This window comes from Schistocerca cancellata, chromosome 4, assembly GCF_023864275.1.
Source record: "Schistocerca cancellata isolate TAMUIC-IGC-003103 chromosome 4, iqSchCanc2.1, whole genome shotgun sequence".
In the NCBI taxonomy this organism is placed as follows: domain Eukaryota; kingdom Metazoa; phylum Arthropoda; class Insecta; order Orthoptera; family Acrididae; genus Schistocerca; species Schistocerca cancellata.
The window spans coordinates 192,609,588-192,626,247 of record NC_064629.1 but is presented as its reverse complement, the minus strand read 5'-3'; the positions used below and the strand labels follow the sequence as shown (position 1 = coordinate 192,626,247).

Genomic DNA, 16,660 nt, shown 5'->3' with positions numbered 1-16,660 from the left:
GAGTGTGTGGAGACTGTGTGTGCTGGATGAAGTGATCATTCCTGCAGTCAGCGCTAGAAAGGTGACTGCCACGTGTCATGCCATGCATCAACCCATGGATCTTGTAGTGGAATGTAAGAGAAGCATACCACTGAAGAATAACTTGGTCATCCCAGCCTCTGTTGTCTCATTTAAGAACGAATTCGGCGAACTGTGGATAGTTAACTGTCGCCGAGAACCGCAGATCCTTCCAAGATGCATGTGTGTAGCAAATGCTGAGCTGTTAATTGCAAAACAGCTGAGCATCATAGAAATCTCCCATACCGCGTCTGTGGGAAAAATTGGCCCTACCACTACGAGACAAGATCTTCTAGCTCGACTATCACCAGATCTTACTAAGAAACAACAGAAGAAGCTACTTGCCATTCTTCAAGAATTCTCTAAATGCTTCAATCCACAGGTGAAGAGCAAATTAGACAAATCGACTGTGAAGCACCAGATTATCACTGGAGACCATCAACGAATAAGCCAGAGAGCTTACCATGTGTCAGCAATGGAATGTTGAATAATTCGCGACAAGGTAGAGAAAATGATGAAGAATGACATCATTCAGTCTTTGCAGAGCCCATTGTCATCACCAGTGGTTCTTGCCAGGAAGAAGGATGGCAGTTGGCTCTTTTGTGTGGATTACAGGAAGCTTAATAAGATAACTAAAAAGGATGTTTACCCCCTTCCACGAATTGACGATACACTAGATTGTCTGAAGGGGGCTAAGTTTTTCTCAATCATGGACATGTACTCGGGATACTGGCAAATCGAAGTAGATGAGGCTGATCATGAGAAAATCGCATTCATCACTCCTGAGGGCCTGTATGAGTTTAAGGTAATGCCGTTTGGTTTGTGTAATGCAGCAGCACCTTTTCAACAGATGATGGATAATCTTCTGAGTCACCTGAAGTCGACAATGGGTCCTTGTTATTTAGATGACATTATAGTATTCTCAGAGACATTTGATGAACACGTAAAAAGACTGAGGGCCGTTCTTAAGTATCTCCAACAAGGCGGACTGGAACTGAATCCAAGAAAGTGTCTCTTTGGAGCAACAGAAATCAACATAATTGGATGCCTTGCGTCAAACGAAGGTGTGCGGCCAGACCCAGAGAAGGTGAGATCTATAACATAATTTCCTATTCCTAAAAGTATTAGAGATGTGACAAGCTTCCTCGGATTATGTTGTTATTACCATCGTTTTATGAAAGACTTTTGTATCAAAGCCAGACCACTTCAAGAGTTGTTAAAAGCCAATGCTAAATTTATATGGAGTGGTGTTCAACAAGATTCTTTGATATGCTGCAAAAAGCTCTGACGACTGACCCTGTACTTGGTCTGTATGATGAGAGAGCACCTACAGAACTACACACAGATGCCAATGGGTATGGGATCAGTGCTGTTCTGGTGCAAATTTCAGATGGAAAAGAGAAGGTTATAGCCTATGCTTCTAGGACACTTACAAAAGCCGACAGAAACTACTCAAGTACAGAAAGAGAATGTCTTGTTGTGATCTGAGCCATGTGCAAATTCTGACAGTATCTCTATGGAAGGCCATTCACAGTTGTTACAAACCATCATTCACTTTTTTGTTGACAGGTCTTAACGTTCCAACAGGACGACTCACCAGGTGAGCAGTACATCTTCAAGAAAATGACATTACTATAGTGTACAAAAGTGGAAGAAAACACCAAGATGCTCACTGTCTCTCAAGAAGCCCTGTGCAAAACCATCAAGACTTTAATGAATACAGTGACTGTCTCGCTGTACTCCAGGATCTCTCTGCTGAGCAGAAGAAGGACACCAAGATATCTCAAATTATGCTTGCCTAAAATTGGTCAGAGGATAAGAAAGGGCAATTTAAGGTAGTTAACGGATTACTTTGCAAGAAAAACTTTGATCCGTTTGGAAAGAGGTGGCTACCAGCGATTCCTAAACACAGAAATTCTATGACACACCTGAAGTCGGATGTTTAGGAATTATTAAGACGTACGATAGAATCAGCAAGAGATTTTTCTGGCCAGGTTTATTTAGGAGTGTCCGTCACTATGTGTCGCACTGTCGAGAGTGCCAGAGGAGAAAGGCAGTTCCTCAGAAACCACCTGGCCAACTCATACCAATTCCACCACACGAAACGCCTTTCCAGCGTGTTGGGACTGACCTCCTTGGACGATTTCCAATGTCTGCTAGTGGCAATAGATGGATTATTGTTTGCACTGATTATCTGACACACTATGCCATTACAAAAGCTGTAAAAAAAGCCGAAGCATTCTAGGTAGCCAAATACATCGTGGAAGACATTGTATTACAACACGGTGCCCCAACATCGTTAATGACGGACGAGGGAATCTTGTGACAGAGATAAACCGTCGGTGCAACATTCCTCATCACATGACGACTGACTACCATCCGCAAACTAACGGGCTTACTGAATGCCTTAATAAGACCTTGGCTGACATGCTATCAATGTTCATCAATGTTGAGCAGAGCACCTGGGATGAGGTGTACTTTTCGTGAGGTTTGCCTACAACACAACCAAACAAGACACCACACAATTTATGCAGTTTTTCCTGGTGCATGGGCGTGAGGTGACTACGACGGACACTGTGTTTCCGTTACATCCTGACGACATGGACGATGATTACATCAGCAAAGTGTTAACCAGAGCTGAGGAAACTCGGCAGTTAACTCAACTGCACACACTGCAGACTCAAGAAAACGATTGCCGAAGGTATGACACGAGCCACCACCCTGTTGTCCACCAGCCTAGTGACCTCGTCTGGATCTTCACTCCTGCTCGGAAGGTTGGTCTCTCTGAGAAGCTCCTCAGGCACTACTTTGGACCTTACAAGGTTGTAAAACAGTTGTCTGATGTTACCTATGAAGTTGAAGATTTTGACCCTGACACAAGACGCTGAAAGATCAGAGATATGGTCCACTTCCTTAGAATGAAGCCCTATAAGGGTCCTGCAACCCAGGGTAAATTCGAAGCTCCAGCGACAGGCAACAAGCGGAAAGGTGACGAAGAGTGTAGCGGCAAAGGAAGTTCTAAGATCAGAACCAGGGCGAACACCAGTCATCGGAAGTCTGAGTATGCAGGACTGATGACTCGTTCCCGGACTGGGAGGACGTAGCACCGAGATACTGTTCTCTTAAGGAGGGAGCAATGTCGCAGAAGAAGCTGAGTAGCACAGTCACCGTGGTGTAGTGGTTATGATACTAGACTGTTGCATGGAGGGTTATGAGTTCAAAACTCAACGTAACTGTAAAATTTTAATTTCGGTATTCGGTTTGAGTACATTCTAGAAGTATCCACAAACATCAAGAATCATTGTACTGGAATGTTCTGTAACTGTATATATAGCGTGTGTGTTCTGGCTGGATGCAGTTTGCTCCGTGTTCTTGTATGTGCGAGTGCTGAATAAATGTTCGTTAAGTGAAGTCAGTGTTCGTCATTCATCTACTTACACCCTCTTCTACGTGACATTATTATTTAAAAATTAAATTTTCTTCTCCTCCTGCATCTTTCTGAAGTAGTGAAACCTTGGGAGTACTTGCAGAGATGTTTTCCCTCCTCCTTTATTCTGTTTACTGTGAGGCTAGAATAGCTGGTAGTTCCTTTAACCCTCTCAAGTACAATTTTTAATGAGATTTTTTGCTTCCTTGTTCATCTTTTCTGATAAAAAAATGAAGGGCACTGCATATAATCAGATGTGCCTGATTATTGAGAATATTCCATGCACCTATTGTGCTTGAATATTGTGATGCCATGCTATTTAGTAAAGAGACCGCAACTAGAATGCTTAAAGTGCCCAAGTCATAACAATGGGGGTGACTTGCCCACTGCTCAAGACAAAAACGCATTTCTGCACAAGAAGCACATTATCTTGCGTAAGCTCCACCTACACATAAATTTAGTTTTACATCTGTGGTAACATTTGTCAATATGATCCCTCTGTTTCCTTGAAGTAAGAAGTATCCAGTCAAAACTATTCTGAAAGTAACAGCACTCAGCCTCTGATCAGGATCACAAATAGGGACCAAGCGGATGAGGCAATGCAACTGTTAAGACAGTGACCTCATATTCAGGAGAATGAGTTCTGCCTCGTCTGGACATCTCAATTTAAGTTTCCTGTGGTGTTACTAAATCATTTCAGGCGAATACAGTGATGGTTCTTTCTGCAAGGCCATGGAAGATCGCCTGTCCCACCCTCATAACAATATACTTATATATTCTACTTATGTATATTTCAGTTATTTATTTTCATTGTATTAATGCAGCAGCTTGTGTAGCCAGAGTGAGGATAGTTTCAGGTAACCAATGATAGTTAGAAATTACAGTTTGCCTTTAGTGCTGAAACTGAACTACTACTGTCTTCAGCTTGTTCGTAGAGGTTAGCTTTAGTTGCCGTGAACAAAGTGATCACGATTTTAGTTCTGCTGTAGACTGTTGATCACTGCTTTCTCAGATACATTGCACATCATGAGGTTGTGGCCAGCTTAGGACACGAGTTTACATTCAGGGCTACAAACGCATCTCCTGCGCAGTTCAGTCATTGGTCACATAAAATTAACTGTCAGCATCTTGCATTCCCGACATACCTCGAGGCGACTACTTCCAACACTGCTCCACACTATGCATTAAACCATTTGTGAAGTTACTTGCTGTGGTTATGTGTTACCTATAATTGAGCGATAGCCGGTGGCAACACTCTAGCAGCAAGTGACAGACATGAACTGTGAAGTAATTTTAAATGGACTACAGTGATAATTCTCGGACATACTAGCCTCCAGTAATGCAAACTGACACATCAACTAAGGAATACTGTTGATAATAAATAATGAGTATTTTCTTCCATGACCAATCTGAGGAAGACCATTACTGTGAAGGACATAAAATTTGGAACAGGCTAACGAAGTTCTGTGACAAGAAACACAATCTTCACTTTACATAAACCCCACGTACCCTCACCAGCACAGGCTAAATGTGTGAATATAGCTTTATAAGCAGTAAGAACACTGGGGTGGGCAGTACATGTGGAGTGCATGGCTGGTCAATTTACAGCAAAAACTTAAAAAATGGGAAGTCCCGAGGGAACACACTCCATTTGCTACCCACGAAGTAATGTATGGATAAAGTGAAATAAAGTATCTACAACTGCTGAGGACTGAAGTTAATTGTAAGGAGGAAGATCAAAAACAGAGTAACTGGAGTTAGGCAATCAGGGTGGCACACAACCTTCATGGTCAACAAATGCTGACAAACACAAGAAGTAATCTGATAGTGCTGAATGAAGATGATTTGATAACAGGGATAACTTTGCATCTACAGCGGTTTTACTGGTCCACGGAAAATTTGTGCACTCTTTATGGACTGAATTCAAGGTATTCCTATATGCAGACTTTATTCATTTTCGTAACCCATAGAAAATCATTCAGTATGACCCCTTATTTAGTAACTATGGCTGTTGAAAATGTTTATGTGTAGCATTTTGATGATTTTGTTAAAATACTTTGGATATACAAGACCCACAAACGCCTCAAAATATTAGTATCAAGGCTGGTGACCTTCAGTTATGTATTTACTTCCTAAATCATACAAAAAATATTTAAAATCAATATAGATATTTCTTGATACTGGAATGAAAAACCTTTATTTAGAGAATGTTCATCCAATCATAACACTGTGTCAAGCTGCTGATGGAACACAGAATAGTTAACACTCTCCTGCACAACATCTGACATAACAGTATCTTTGTAATTATGGTGTGGGTAGTAAAGTAAAAGAAGTCTTGGATGATGATTTACCAATGATAAACTTGTACAAAAAGTAATCTTAAACCAGAAATAATTGCTATCACTGGTCAACTAAAAACTACAGAATCCTCACACAATTGTTTATTCCAATATAATTATATCAAAATATGAGACAAAGATTAGAGTTTAAAGAGACTTCAACACTGATGTTGTTACAAATACAGAAATAGATCACCTGGGGAAATATGGGGGAACCAATCAGTATCCATCCAGACATTCACATGAAGTAACTAACTAAAACCACATAAAATGTAAGATAGCCAGATCTGGAAAATGAATCCTATATCTTAATTACTGTACAAACACCTTCAGTCATTAAAAACAATTTGATATCCCTTGATTCAACTTTTAATACCTTGTAACACACAATTTTTATGTCCATCCACCTTGGATTTTGATTGGGGCAGGGATTTAACAGTCATCTCAGTCTGACGTGACAGAGGACCTGAGCCCCTGGTAGAAGGGCTGTCGCTTTTAGCAACAGCCAGCTCATGGGGTTCTCCGTCCTAATCCACATGAAGTAGGATGTCAGGGATTCACAATTCTTGATGAATGTTGTAGTTACACTCTGCTACACTTTCATAAGAGAAATACTCTTACAGAAACTCTAAGTGGGAAATAATAATGAGAGAATTGCTGCCAGGAGGCAATGTATTACTCTTTCCAAGATAAAGGAAACAGCCTGTGGAAATGTTCACGTTTAAGGAAAAAGTTAAAATGCCTCATTCTTAAATAATTTTGAGAGCTGCTTAGAGTCCTCAGGGGTCCTCAGGGATGGAAGTGAGGTTCCAAAGAGCTACATGTTCTGAAGTCACAAGACAGTGAACAACAACGTTATTCTTCCAGTATGAAAACCTTATAACAACTTGCAGATGTTCTCACTTGAATTTCTACCCCTTTTTTACTCGGCTTTGGTTTCTGTACACAACTGCTGATGTGTGGTGCGTGCACCCATGACTGGTGGAGGCCTAGTATTAGATTATGGTGCTATCAGCTAACTGTAGGTGATACTGATGGAAGAGATGCACTTGGTGAGATATAAGTAAACAAAATAAATTGTACTTGTTTCAGTGAAACCTTGAAGTGTTTTCATTTTGGTGTGACTTGAGACCTGAAGTTTTAACATATTTCATCTCTGAGGAAATTTCTGCAGAAAGACTAGTGCAAGCAAACTGTATCAACTTTGACCAGAAAAAGTTTATTGTCTCAAAGTTTTTTAAATTTTTTTTAATATGGCATAATACTACTGGGAAACTGTGAGTGTACCAGAAATTATTACAAGATAACTGCACAACACAAAATAATTTGAGTGATCATCTGTTAACCTGATCAAAAAGATCATTGCAAAAAAACAGTTGGGCTCAAAGCTTAGGACTATATGACTAAGTACTGACAACTGCAGTGACAAATGAATATTTGTGTTGGACTGAGATTCAAACCTGGATTTCTCACTTATCATGAGCAACTGCCCTACCCATTAGGCTGTCTGAGCACATCTCCAGGCCCTATTCAACCTTAAATTGTCACTAATGTTTCCACCTATGATTTCCAAACACAACTACTACCTGTGGATTTCTCATTGGTTATATGGAAATCATAAAGGGAAACATCTGTGACAATGAAAGTATGGGTATGATTATGTGTGTTCAGGCAGCCTATTGGTTAAGGTGAACACTCAAACTAAATAGGAATCTGAGATTGACTCCCATTCTGGTGCAAATTTTCAGCTGTAATTACACATTCATTTATCAAGTGTAGTACATATCTGAATGGTTTGCACTCACATTGTTTCATGTCACTGACTTCATTTCCATCAATCCATTCACTTCATTTCAGTGTGTTTAATTAATTTCACTAAGTGTTTAGTAATAAGCTTTGGAATAGATGGAACTTGCAATGGAATTTTTAACTGAAGATTATTCTGTGAGAGTGAAACTCGTAATTGTTTATCCTGTAATAAATTCAGGTGTAACTCCTTTTTTGAGTTCCTTCATGTATTATTCTAATAAGATAAATAGCAACCTTTATGTCTAATACCTTTTCAAAACTTCTTACTCTAGGCATTGAGCAACAGTTATTATTCACATATGCCAACTTGTTCTTGAGTGCTGAAGCTCCCTAGTGGTAAATCTGTAGAAGTTAGAAGACTTTGGATCACTGGTATTTTATGCATATCCATAGATACCTTAGCAGTCAAACAATAATGTCTGAAATACCACTGTAGTTGCCATAATTGAATTCAATGTTTTATGTGGCTCGTGTGTGATTGGGCTCTATGCTATACTGAGTGACAAAGCAGTCCCCAGTCTATCATGGACACTATCTTTGACTCCCCTCAGAAAAGAAAGTACTCAGTCCACATTGAGGATACATGCTCAGTGTGAAGCACAAAGTAAAGATAAGGTGCCTGCACTGTGTGCAGGTGTTGGAGTTGCTCACACCACACAAGTTCTCTCTTTGCTTCCTGCATCCCCTTCCAGAAGAGGTCAAGGAAAGTTTAGCAACAGTAACTACCATTTCCTGCTCTACAGAAATTGTCAAAACATTTTCTTTAATTCTGGTAATATATTCAATGTCATGCAAGCTTCAGTTTATGAAACAGTTTCTTATTTGTCTCAGTAGGAGACAGAGGAAATTTTGCAAGGTTGTATTTATTTTGGTAAAAAACAGTATAAACAGGTGATGGTAAAGTAGAAACATTGTAACTAATACACAATGTAAGCAGCTGCAACATTCATAATGGTAGACAAAAAGTTCTTCGTTTTTTTCCAACTTCATGGATTTGCACACACATTCCAAGAACTAGTTAATGTGCTCAGTATGGGGTGTGACCACCTCTGGCAGTAATACAGGCCTGATAATGATGGGGTATGCAGTGAATGATGTCATCCATGCTATAACACCCTTTCTTCCTGGAGAGCTGCTCGCAGTCTTGGAGAGTGGTTGGTTGATGCTGATATGGTGCAAGTGATCTCCCTAGTGCATCCCAGACATGCTCTATGGGATTCAAATCAGGAGAGCCAGCAGGCCACAGCATGCGTGCAATATCTTCCGTTTCCAAGAGAACATCAACCACCCGTGCTCTACGAGGTTGAGCATTATCATCCATCAATACAAAGTCTGGGCCCACAGCACCTCACAAAAACTGCAAATGAGGTCCCAAGATCTCATCACAATACCTGGCAGCAGTTACACCTTGCCTATACACCCATATAATTGCATGAAGAGCAGTTCAAGTGGTAAATGTAATCTCTGACCACACCATTATGGATCCTCCTCGATATCAGTCTCTTTCCACAATGTTTGGGACCTGAAATCATGTTCCACATTCCCTCTGGATGTGAATCCACCAAGTATCACAATCCAGACTAAATCAGGACTCGTATGTGAAAACAAGATTGGCCCACTGTTTGACTGTCCAAGTGGCATGTTGATGACCCCACTCTAGATGTTCCCTTCTGTGAAGACGCGTCAGAGGTAGACATACAGCAAGCAGGCCTCTGACGATAAAGGTCACTCTGCCAAAGCCTTTTGCACACTGTTTGCCTAGATACAGCACGTCCAGTGGATGCTGCAGGCTCACATGACAATTGCCGTGCAGTACTAAAGCAATACTTTCTTGCCCTTACAGCCAAATAACGGTCCTCTCTACTGAAGTCACGTGCAGTCGGCCCTGCCCTGGTCTTCAGGATACAGTTTTGGTCTATCTATACACTGTCACGACATCTGAGAAACAACAGAACAATTCACACTAAACCATCAGGCCACGTCAGTTTGTGACTGTCCTGTTTTCTTTCTTTCTCTGGCCCTCTACTGCAAAGAGTCCGGTAGGCACCTTCTCTGTGCCATACTGCACCGTCTGTGACTGTGTACACAGAAGTTGAGGATGTGGGGCTAACCGGCAAACACTGCCTCATTTCAGAGGTGCCCTGTTGTAGTCACTGGCATGATTCTCTGTTGACTGGAATGCCGTCTTCCGTGCAGAACACAATCGTATAGACACCTGGTTGACAGTTTGTATGATTACATTGTGTATTAGACACAGGACAGGGAGATAGCAGTTTGTTGCTTTTATTTTGGGCACCAGTGTAGTTTGGGAATGTGTTTCAAATTTTTTTTCCTTGTGTATTGGTCACTTGATTGGTTTAACTTACCCTCTACAAGGTACTGTGAAAATATTCCAAAATCCTTGGATATTTGAAGTATTTATTGGTGTTAAATTTAGCTCTACTGTCTGTGAAAATTATTTTTATTTTATTTAACAGATAGACCTTCGTGAATGAAAGGAATTTTCCATGTCACTCAACATTGCTGCAGTTCAATGATGAATTTGCAGATATAGAGTGCTGTGGAAGTGTTTTTATGTCATAATATGTCAACACCATGTCATGTCTTCACCAGTTGCTTTCCAAACATGACAGAAAGTACCCGATGATGAGAAGATTTGTAATCAAAATATTGTGTCATAAAGAAAATGCTACCAGGCTGTATACTTGGGAAGTCATTGGCACAATGTTCAATAAATGTGTTAAATTCACAATGAAAATTTCATTTATTATGAATCACATTACAGCCTATTCTAGCTGTATATCAACAGATGGTGTGAATCAATTGTGACAAGAAACTATACATGAATATAAGAACATGCAACTCTTCATTTTTTTGTGATAGTTCAACTTATATGTCTAAAGATTTTATTATCGGATAATGGGTACTTCTTCACAGCCTACAAGATCATTACTGCTATATTTAGTGATAAACAGCTAGTATAAAAAACTAACTTTAACATGAAAAAGAGCTGAAAACTACAGGATGAGCACAAAGTCTTGCCCTGATTATAACAATTTATAACAGAATAACCATTTGACATAATAAGTTACATTTGATGCCGTTACATAAGTTAGTGTTACTAGTTTTTTTTTAAAGACCACTTACATTAATAAACCTCAATGTGTGCTCCCTTGGTAGCTCAGAGAATGTCGAGGCGGTAGTCCAGTTTCCGCCAGATGTCATCAGCAACTGGTGTGATGAAGACTCTGTCCTTGATATAGCCCCAGAAAAAAAAGTCAAATGGCGTAATGTCTGGAGAGCGGGGTGGCCAGGGTGTTGGACCATTCCTTCCAATCCACCAATCCGGACATTACTCCCCTCTCCAGGCATTATGCCCCTTGACTTTTTTTCCTGGGGCTATATCAAGGACAGAGTCTTCATCACACCAGTTTCTGACGTCGACGAACTGAAGGCTAGGATACAAGCTGCTGTGGATACTGTGACAGAACACGTTATGAAACACCTGGCAGGAACTGGAATACCGCCTCGACATTCTCCGAGCTACCAAGGGAGCACACGTTGAGGTTTACTAATGTAAGTGGTCTTAAAAAAACATTGTAACACTAACCTATGTAATGGCATCAAATGTAAATTATTATGTCAAACGGTTATTCTGTAATAAATTGTTATAATCAGGGCAAGACTTTGTGCTCACTCTGAATATTTTAAGTTACTATACAAAGATAATATTCTAAGAAAAATTACCTTCTAACTGGAGAATTAGAACTGCACTGTTGCATTGCTAATGCAAACCAAGCAGCTACATTTACTTGAGCAACCTCGTATTTTTTCAGGAAAGGATGTTCCAACAATTTCTTATACTTCGGTCTGTTTTTATAATTTTTCGTTAAGCTGAAAAAATTGAAATGTGCTGTGAGTACACCAATGTCCTGCAAAATTTGTTTACATTACAACACACTCTCTAATGACTTTCCAAGAAGCATCAATTTTTTGTCTGACATTATAGAAAACAAGCCACTTATCATAAATTCTCTAGTTTTTGACAGAAAAGTAAATAAAAGTTGATAATAGACTTACCAGCTTTTAACAAACTCACGAAATTCTTCACTGAAGGCTTTGTCTACAGGAAGAGATGGTGGTTCATCCTGTAATACTTTTGAAAGTACTTCAAAATCATTTTTACAGTCTCTGTAAGGAAATGTTCCAGTCGCTAATTCCACGAGTGTTATTCCTAAACTCCACACATCTGCTCGAATATCATAATCTGGCTTTGTGGGATCTGGTGGATCTATCCGTTCAGGCTGAAAGGACGTTACAAGTGATTAAAACACATCTACTTAGTACCCATGCAACTTGATACAATGTTTATTTCTGTAAGGTATGGTTTGAAATTATATCATGGGAGTAACATAAAACAACTCCACTAAGCAGATTAAATAATATAGTAGTAAGTAACACTATTTAAGATAAAAGGATCTTTTCTATAATATGACAAAAAACCTCAATGTTATGAATTAAGAGGGTATCATTGTTCAAAAATCTGATGATAGAACAGAGGCAAGTCATTAATAATGTCATTTAGTCACTTATTAATAAACAAGTGAAGTATTACACAATAATATATTTGTTAATAGTTCTTATACCATCCTCAACAAAAAGAGTCAGTAATAAATGAAATATACTGCCATACTATACAAAATAAGCAAGACACATACTGCCATATATGCAGCACAGCCCGCACTTCTTGTTTTAGCCTTAGAGTCAACTAAGCGTCCAGATATTCCAAAATCACAGAGTTTAACATTTCCTTTCTCATCCAGCAATATGTTGGAAGGTTTGACATCACGGTGAATAACACCATGTGTCTCTTTCAGGTAGTGTAGTGCCTTGACTGTCTGTAAAAAAAGAAATTATTACATTAACATAACAAAAGAATTTCTTATTTAATAAAGCAAGATCTTTAATGTAACAGGATATATTTTTCCTTAACTAACACCTATTAATGTGAACCTACTTTCAATATTACAAATTGCTTTATTTTTAAAACTAAAAATTCTATGGAAAATGGTTACAAAATATAGACAATTCAGAAGAGGAGGAATAAAGTATCCACTCACTGTATAGTTAAGGCTTGGAGCAGTTGACAAGAACATAAATGACACTGAAATTGTAACTAAGCTTTTGGGCAATGTCTGTCTTCAGACTGAACAAAACACACACACATACATGCATAGTTACATTTTCCTAGCTGGCTACATTGTCCTGACATAGCAGACTGACTAGGATGAAGAGCTGAGTCAGTGGAGTGGGTGAAGGGGCAAGGTGAAGGGAGGTACAGAGGGAAGGGAGGCTGATGGCAGTGAGAAGTAGCAAGAGAATGGGATAGGAATGTGGTACCAGTGAGCTAGCCATGATGCAGGCAAGGGAAGTTAGTTTGAGTTGAAGGGGTAGGGAGGTGATGAGAGGGGACAGAGGGGTGGGGAGTAAGGAGGAGGGCACAGAGAGAAAAATGTGAGTGTAGAGTAATGGATTGAAGTGGGAAACATGGGGAGAGGGATGGAGGAGGGTGTGGAACTAGGAAGGAAGGAAGGAAGATTAAATTTTAACATAACCATTAACAAACAATATTACTAGGGATGATGTGGGACAGGGGCTAACTAAGATTGAAGCAAAGAGGATTGCAGGATCAGCTGATATGTTGTAAGGACAAGGACAGTTCCCATCTATGTAATTCACAGATGCTGATATTTGAGGAGGGAGCGGTGTTGTGTCCAGATAAAGCAGCCATTGTAGTCTGGCATGTCATGCAGAAGGATGTATCTCTGCTTCCCGTGCTTCTGTACGTTACCAAGACTTGTGAAGTGTGAAATCACTAAGCAACTACAGAAATACTGATATAAAAGGGACACCCTCGATAGTGATATTTTTCATTTGTTTTTTTATCTGTAACTCATAACGTACTGTGTATTCCAATAGTAAATAATTTTTTGATTACATTGTATGTTCTATAATTTGTGGAGTATAGGTGTAGAATCAGTAAGGAAATGAATAAAAACATAATATTACGCTTTTACAGTAACAATGGATGTAGAACTTTCGGAAAGACAAAGGTTCACTGTAAGTAACTATCTTGTTGTAAACAAGGAAACAAAATCAATATCAATAATGCAAGAATCGGTTTTGAACATATGTACACTTACTGCAAATGGGACTTAAAACCGAATTGTTGGATCTGCTTGACTAGTAAAATGGTATGGCCACGTGACAAAACACTGGAATGGAAATAGATCTGAAGCTGCAGGCTCTAGTTGCACACAAGATAGTCTTGTGAGCCTACCCTTTCAACCAAAGCTCATGAAATTAAGAATCTGAAGAAGTGGTCTGGGAAGACTATAAATACTTTAGTGGAAGACATAATTGCTTCTATGATAAAAGTCGAAACATACATGTTAGCTTTCAAAAAGTCAATAACTTTTGTCAAGAAAAAATAATGTACAAGGGTTGGAACTTCAATAGTGGCAACTATTTATTCACAACTGATACAAAAGAGTTACATGTTTGCACCTGTTACTGTCCTTCAAAGTAGTCACCAGTGTTGTGTACAATCCATTGCCAGTGATGTGGAAGGTGTAGTATACCATTAGCAGAGCCTGTTCTGTTGATGGTGTGAATGGAGTGGTCTACTACCTGTCGAATCTCTGAAACAGTTCTGAAGCAAATGTCGTTCCTTCATCTTCGGAATCAAATCAAAGTCACAAGGACTTTAAGTCCGGGGAGTATAGTGGGTGGTACAGTACTTCCCAGTCCCATCGAGAGAACAGAGCAGCCACAGCTTGTGCTGTATGCGCCTGTGCATTGTCATGCAAAATGATGGGTGGGTTACGCAGGAAGTGTCACCGCTTCTTTCGCAAAGCTGGTCGCAGGTGATGCTCCAAAAACAAACAGTAATACGACTTAAGTCCTTGTGACTTTGATTTGATTCTGAAGATGAAGGAACCATTCGCTTCAGAACTGTTCCAGAGATTTGACAGGTAGTAGACCGCTCCATTTGCACCATCAACAGAACAGGCTCTGCTAATGGTATACTACGCCTTCCACATCACTAGCAACGTGTTCTACAGTGCTGGTGACTACTTTGCAGGACAGTAACAGGTGCAAACATGTAACTCTTTTGTATCAGTTGTGAATAAATAGTTGCCACTATTTAAGTTCCAGCCCTCATGTAAGTACAGCTGTGAAGGCTACACTGTCTCCGAGAATCAAACCCTACTTTAATCTCTGATAAAAAATAAAGTGTACAGTGTAACTCAAAGGTCATAGCAAATACTTTTACTCTAAGACTGGTGTCTCTCAAAGCATATGCTGGTCAGGAGAATATTTTTAGTTTTTATCTGCTGTTTAATGTTCTAGAAATGAAGATTAGGCAATCAGGAACTTTGAGTACTGTATTAAATGAAAGCCAAGTCATATTTTTTTTCCAGTTTGAGGCAATGGCGGTCATATGTTTGGATAGAATGAACATTATAAGCTAAGATTCATCCAGCTATGTAATATACTGAGAGTAGAAAACAATGAGCACATAGTCATGGTTCACAGTGATTTCTGAAGTTGAGTCACCAGTGTACTACCATCCTGAAGACATAATGACAAGCAATTTGTTGCAGAAAAACATAACATAAATTGAAGAAGCTGGCTTCATGTTACAAGTATTACATGTGACATGGAAGAAAAGCTTTGGAAGCGGAGAAATGAGACAGGGTATCCGTAACACTAACATATTTTTCAAAACCTGTGAAAAACAGCACAAAACTCTTGTATTATTTTTTCACATTTGCTTAAATTGTCAGGGAATAATTTTCTTCTTGACCTCGCTTAACGTACCCTGGTCACAAAGAATATAACAGAAGATCATCTTCAATGCCAGAAAATTTTTTCATCACATACATTCACTTACTGTATATCATAAATCACCAACTAATGTTCACTAGGAATGTGAGAAAAATATGTATTTTTATTTCTGTGTTTTTCAGTTAAAACAGCAAGTGATATTTTGCAGCTGAAAACTACATAACACTTCCAGGAGAAACTTAGTTATGAAGCATAGTGACTGGTAAATCATTCTGTGATACTGTAGGTGAAGAAGAATTGCTTTTAGATACAGACAACATACCTCTGATGTGCTTCAGCAAACAGGGACTTAAAAAAACCTCTCATTCAAGTTCAGAATCTTTGACATTTGTTTGGCAAACAGCAGGTAAATATAAAGTACTTTTCTCAAGTTTCAAAGGTGAATAAATTACACTGATTCATCATTTAGTTTTTTTCTACAATATCAGAGCTACATATTATTTCCATTTTTTTGTTTCGTCAAATACTTCCTATTGTAATGGAAATCTTAGCAGCTCTTACACATTTAAAATTTTCTGGACAAGAAAATCATTGAGCTATATTTCAGAAAAAGAACTTTTATCAACATAATGTATTTAGATAAATGAACTAAGAGAGATACAATGAAGAGAGCTTTCCCAAAAAGAAATTTCCTCTTATGTTAATTTTAACAATGTTGAGTTAAAATTTCTGCATCACCTTTATATAGAAGTTTGGAGATCATACTCATTTTATTCACTGTATATGCCTAATGCAACGGAGACTGTCTCACTCATGAAATCAAGAAAGTTTGATTGGTGGGATAATGAATGTGATACAGTAATACACTAACACAGACTATTTGTCAGAAATGGAATTGACAGAAAAATTAAGGTAACAGAGCTAATTTCCTAAAACCATCTGGCTTGTGAAGCATACATCAGGTACAGGCTGAGCAAGACCTCCAGAAAAATAACACACGTACGAGGTGTGACTGGAAAGTTTTAAGAATGGGCTTGAAATTGTACAATGGTGGTACTTACATGCTACTGTGGTGCATCTCCGTCAAAATAGTCCCCTTCTGACTGAACACACCAACTCCAACGGTGTTTCCACTTTTGGAAACATTCCTGGAAATTTTTTCCCTGAAGTGTGTTAA

At 39.0% G+C, this 16,660-nt stretch overlaps 1 protein-coding gene across 1 annotated transcript in view; it reads right to left on the bottom strand.

Moving 5' to 3' along the window:
- The window catches only part of LOC126183291 (dual specificity mitogen-activated protein kinase kinase 7-like), a 172,604-nt gene that overhangs the window by 74,026 nt on the left and 81,918 nt on the right, over positions 1–16,660 (bottom strand). The window contains exons 5-7 of the mRNA XM_049925128.1: positions 12,351–12,530; positions 11,713–11,936; positions 11,380–11,526 (exon numbers count right to left, since the gene is read on the bottom strand). Coding sequence (XP_049781085.1) covers positions 11,380–11,526; positions 11,713–11,936; positions 12,351–12,530 — 551 coding nt within the window. The remainder of the gene's footprint in view (positions 1–11,379; positions 11,527–11,712; positions 11,937–12,350; positions 12,531–16,660) is intronic.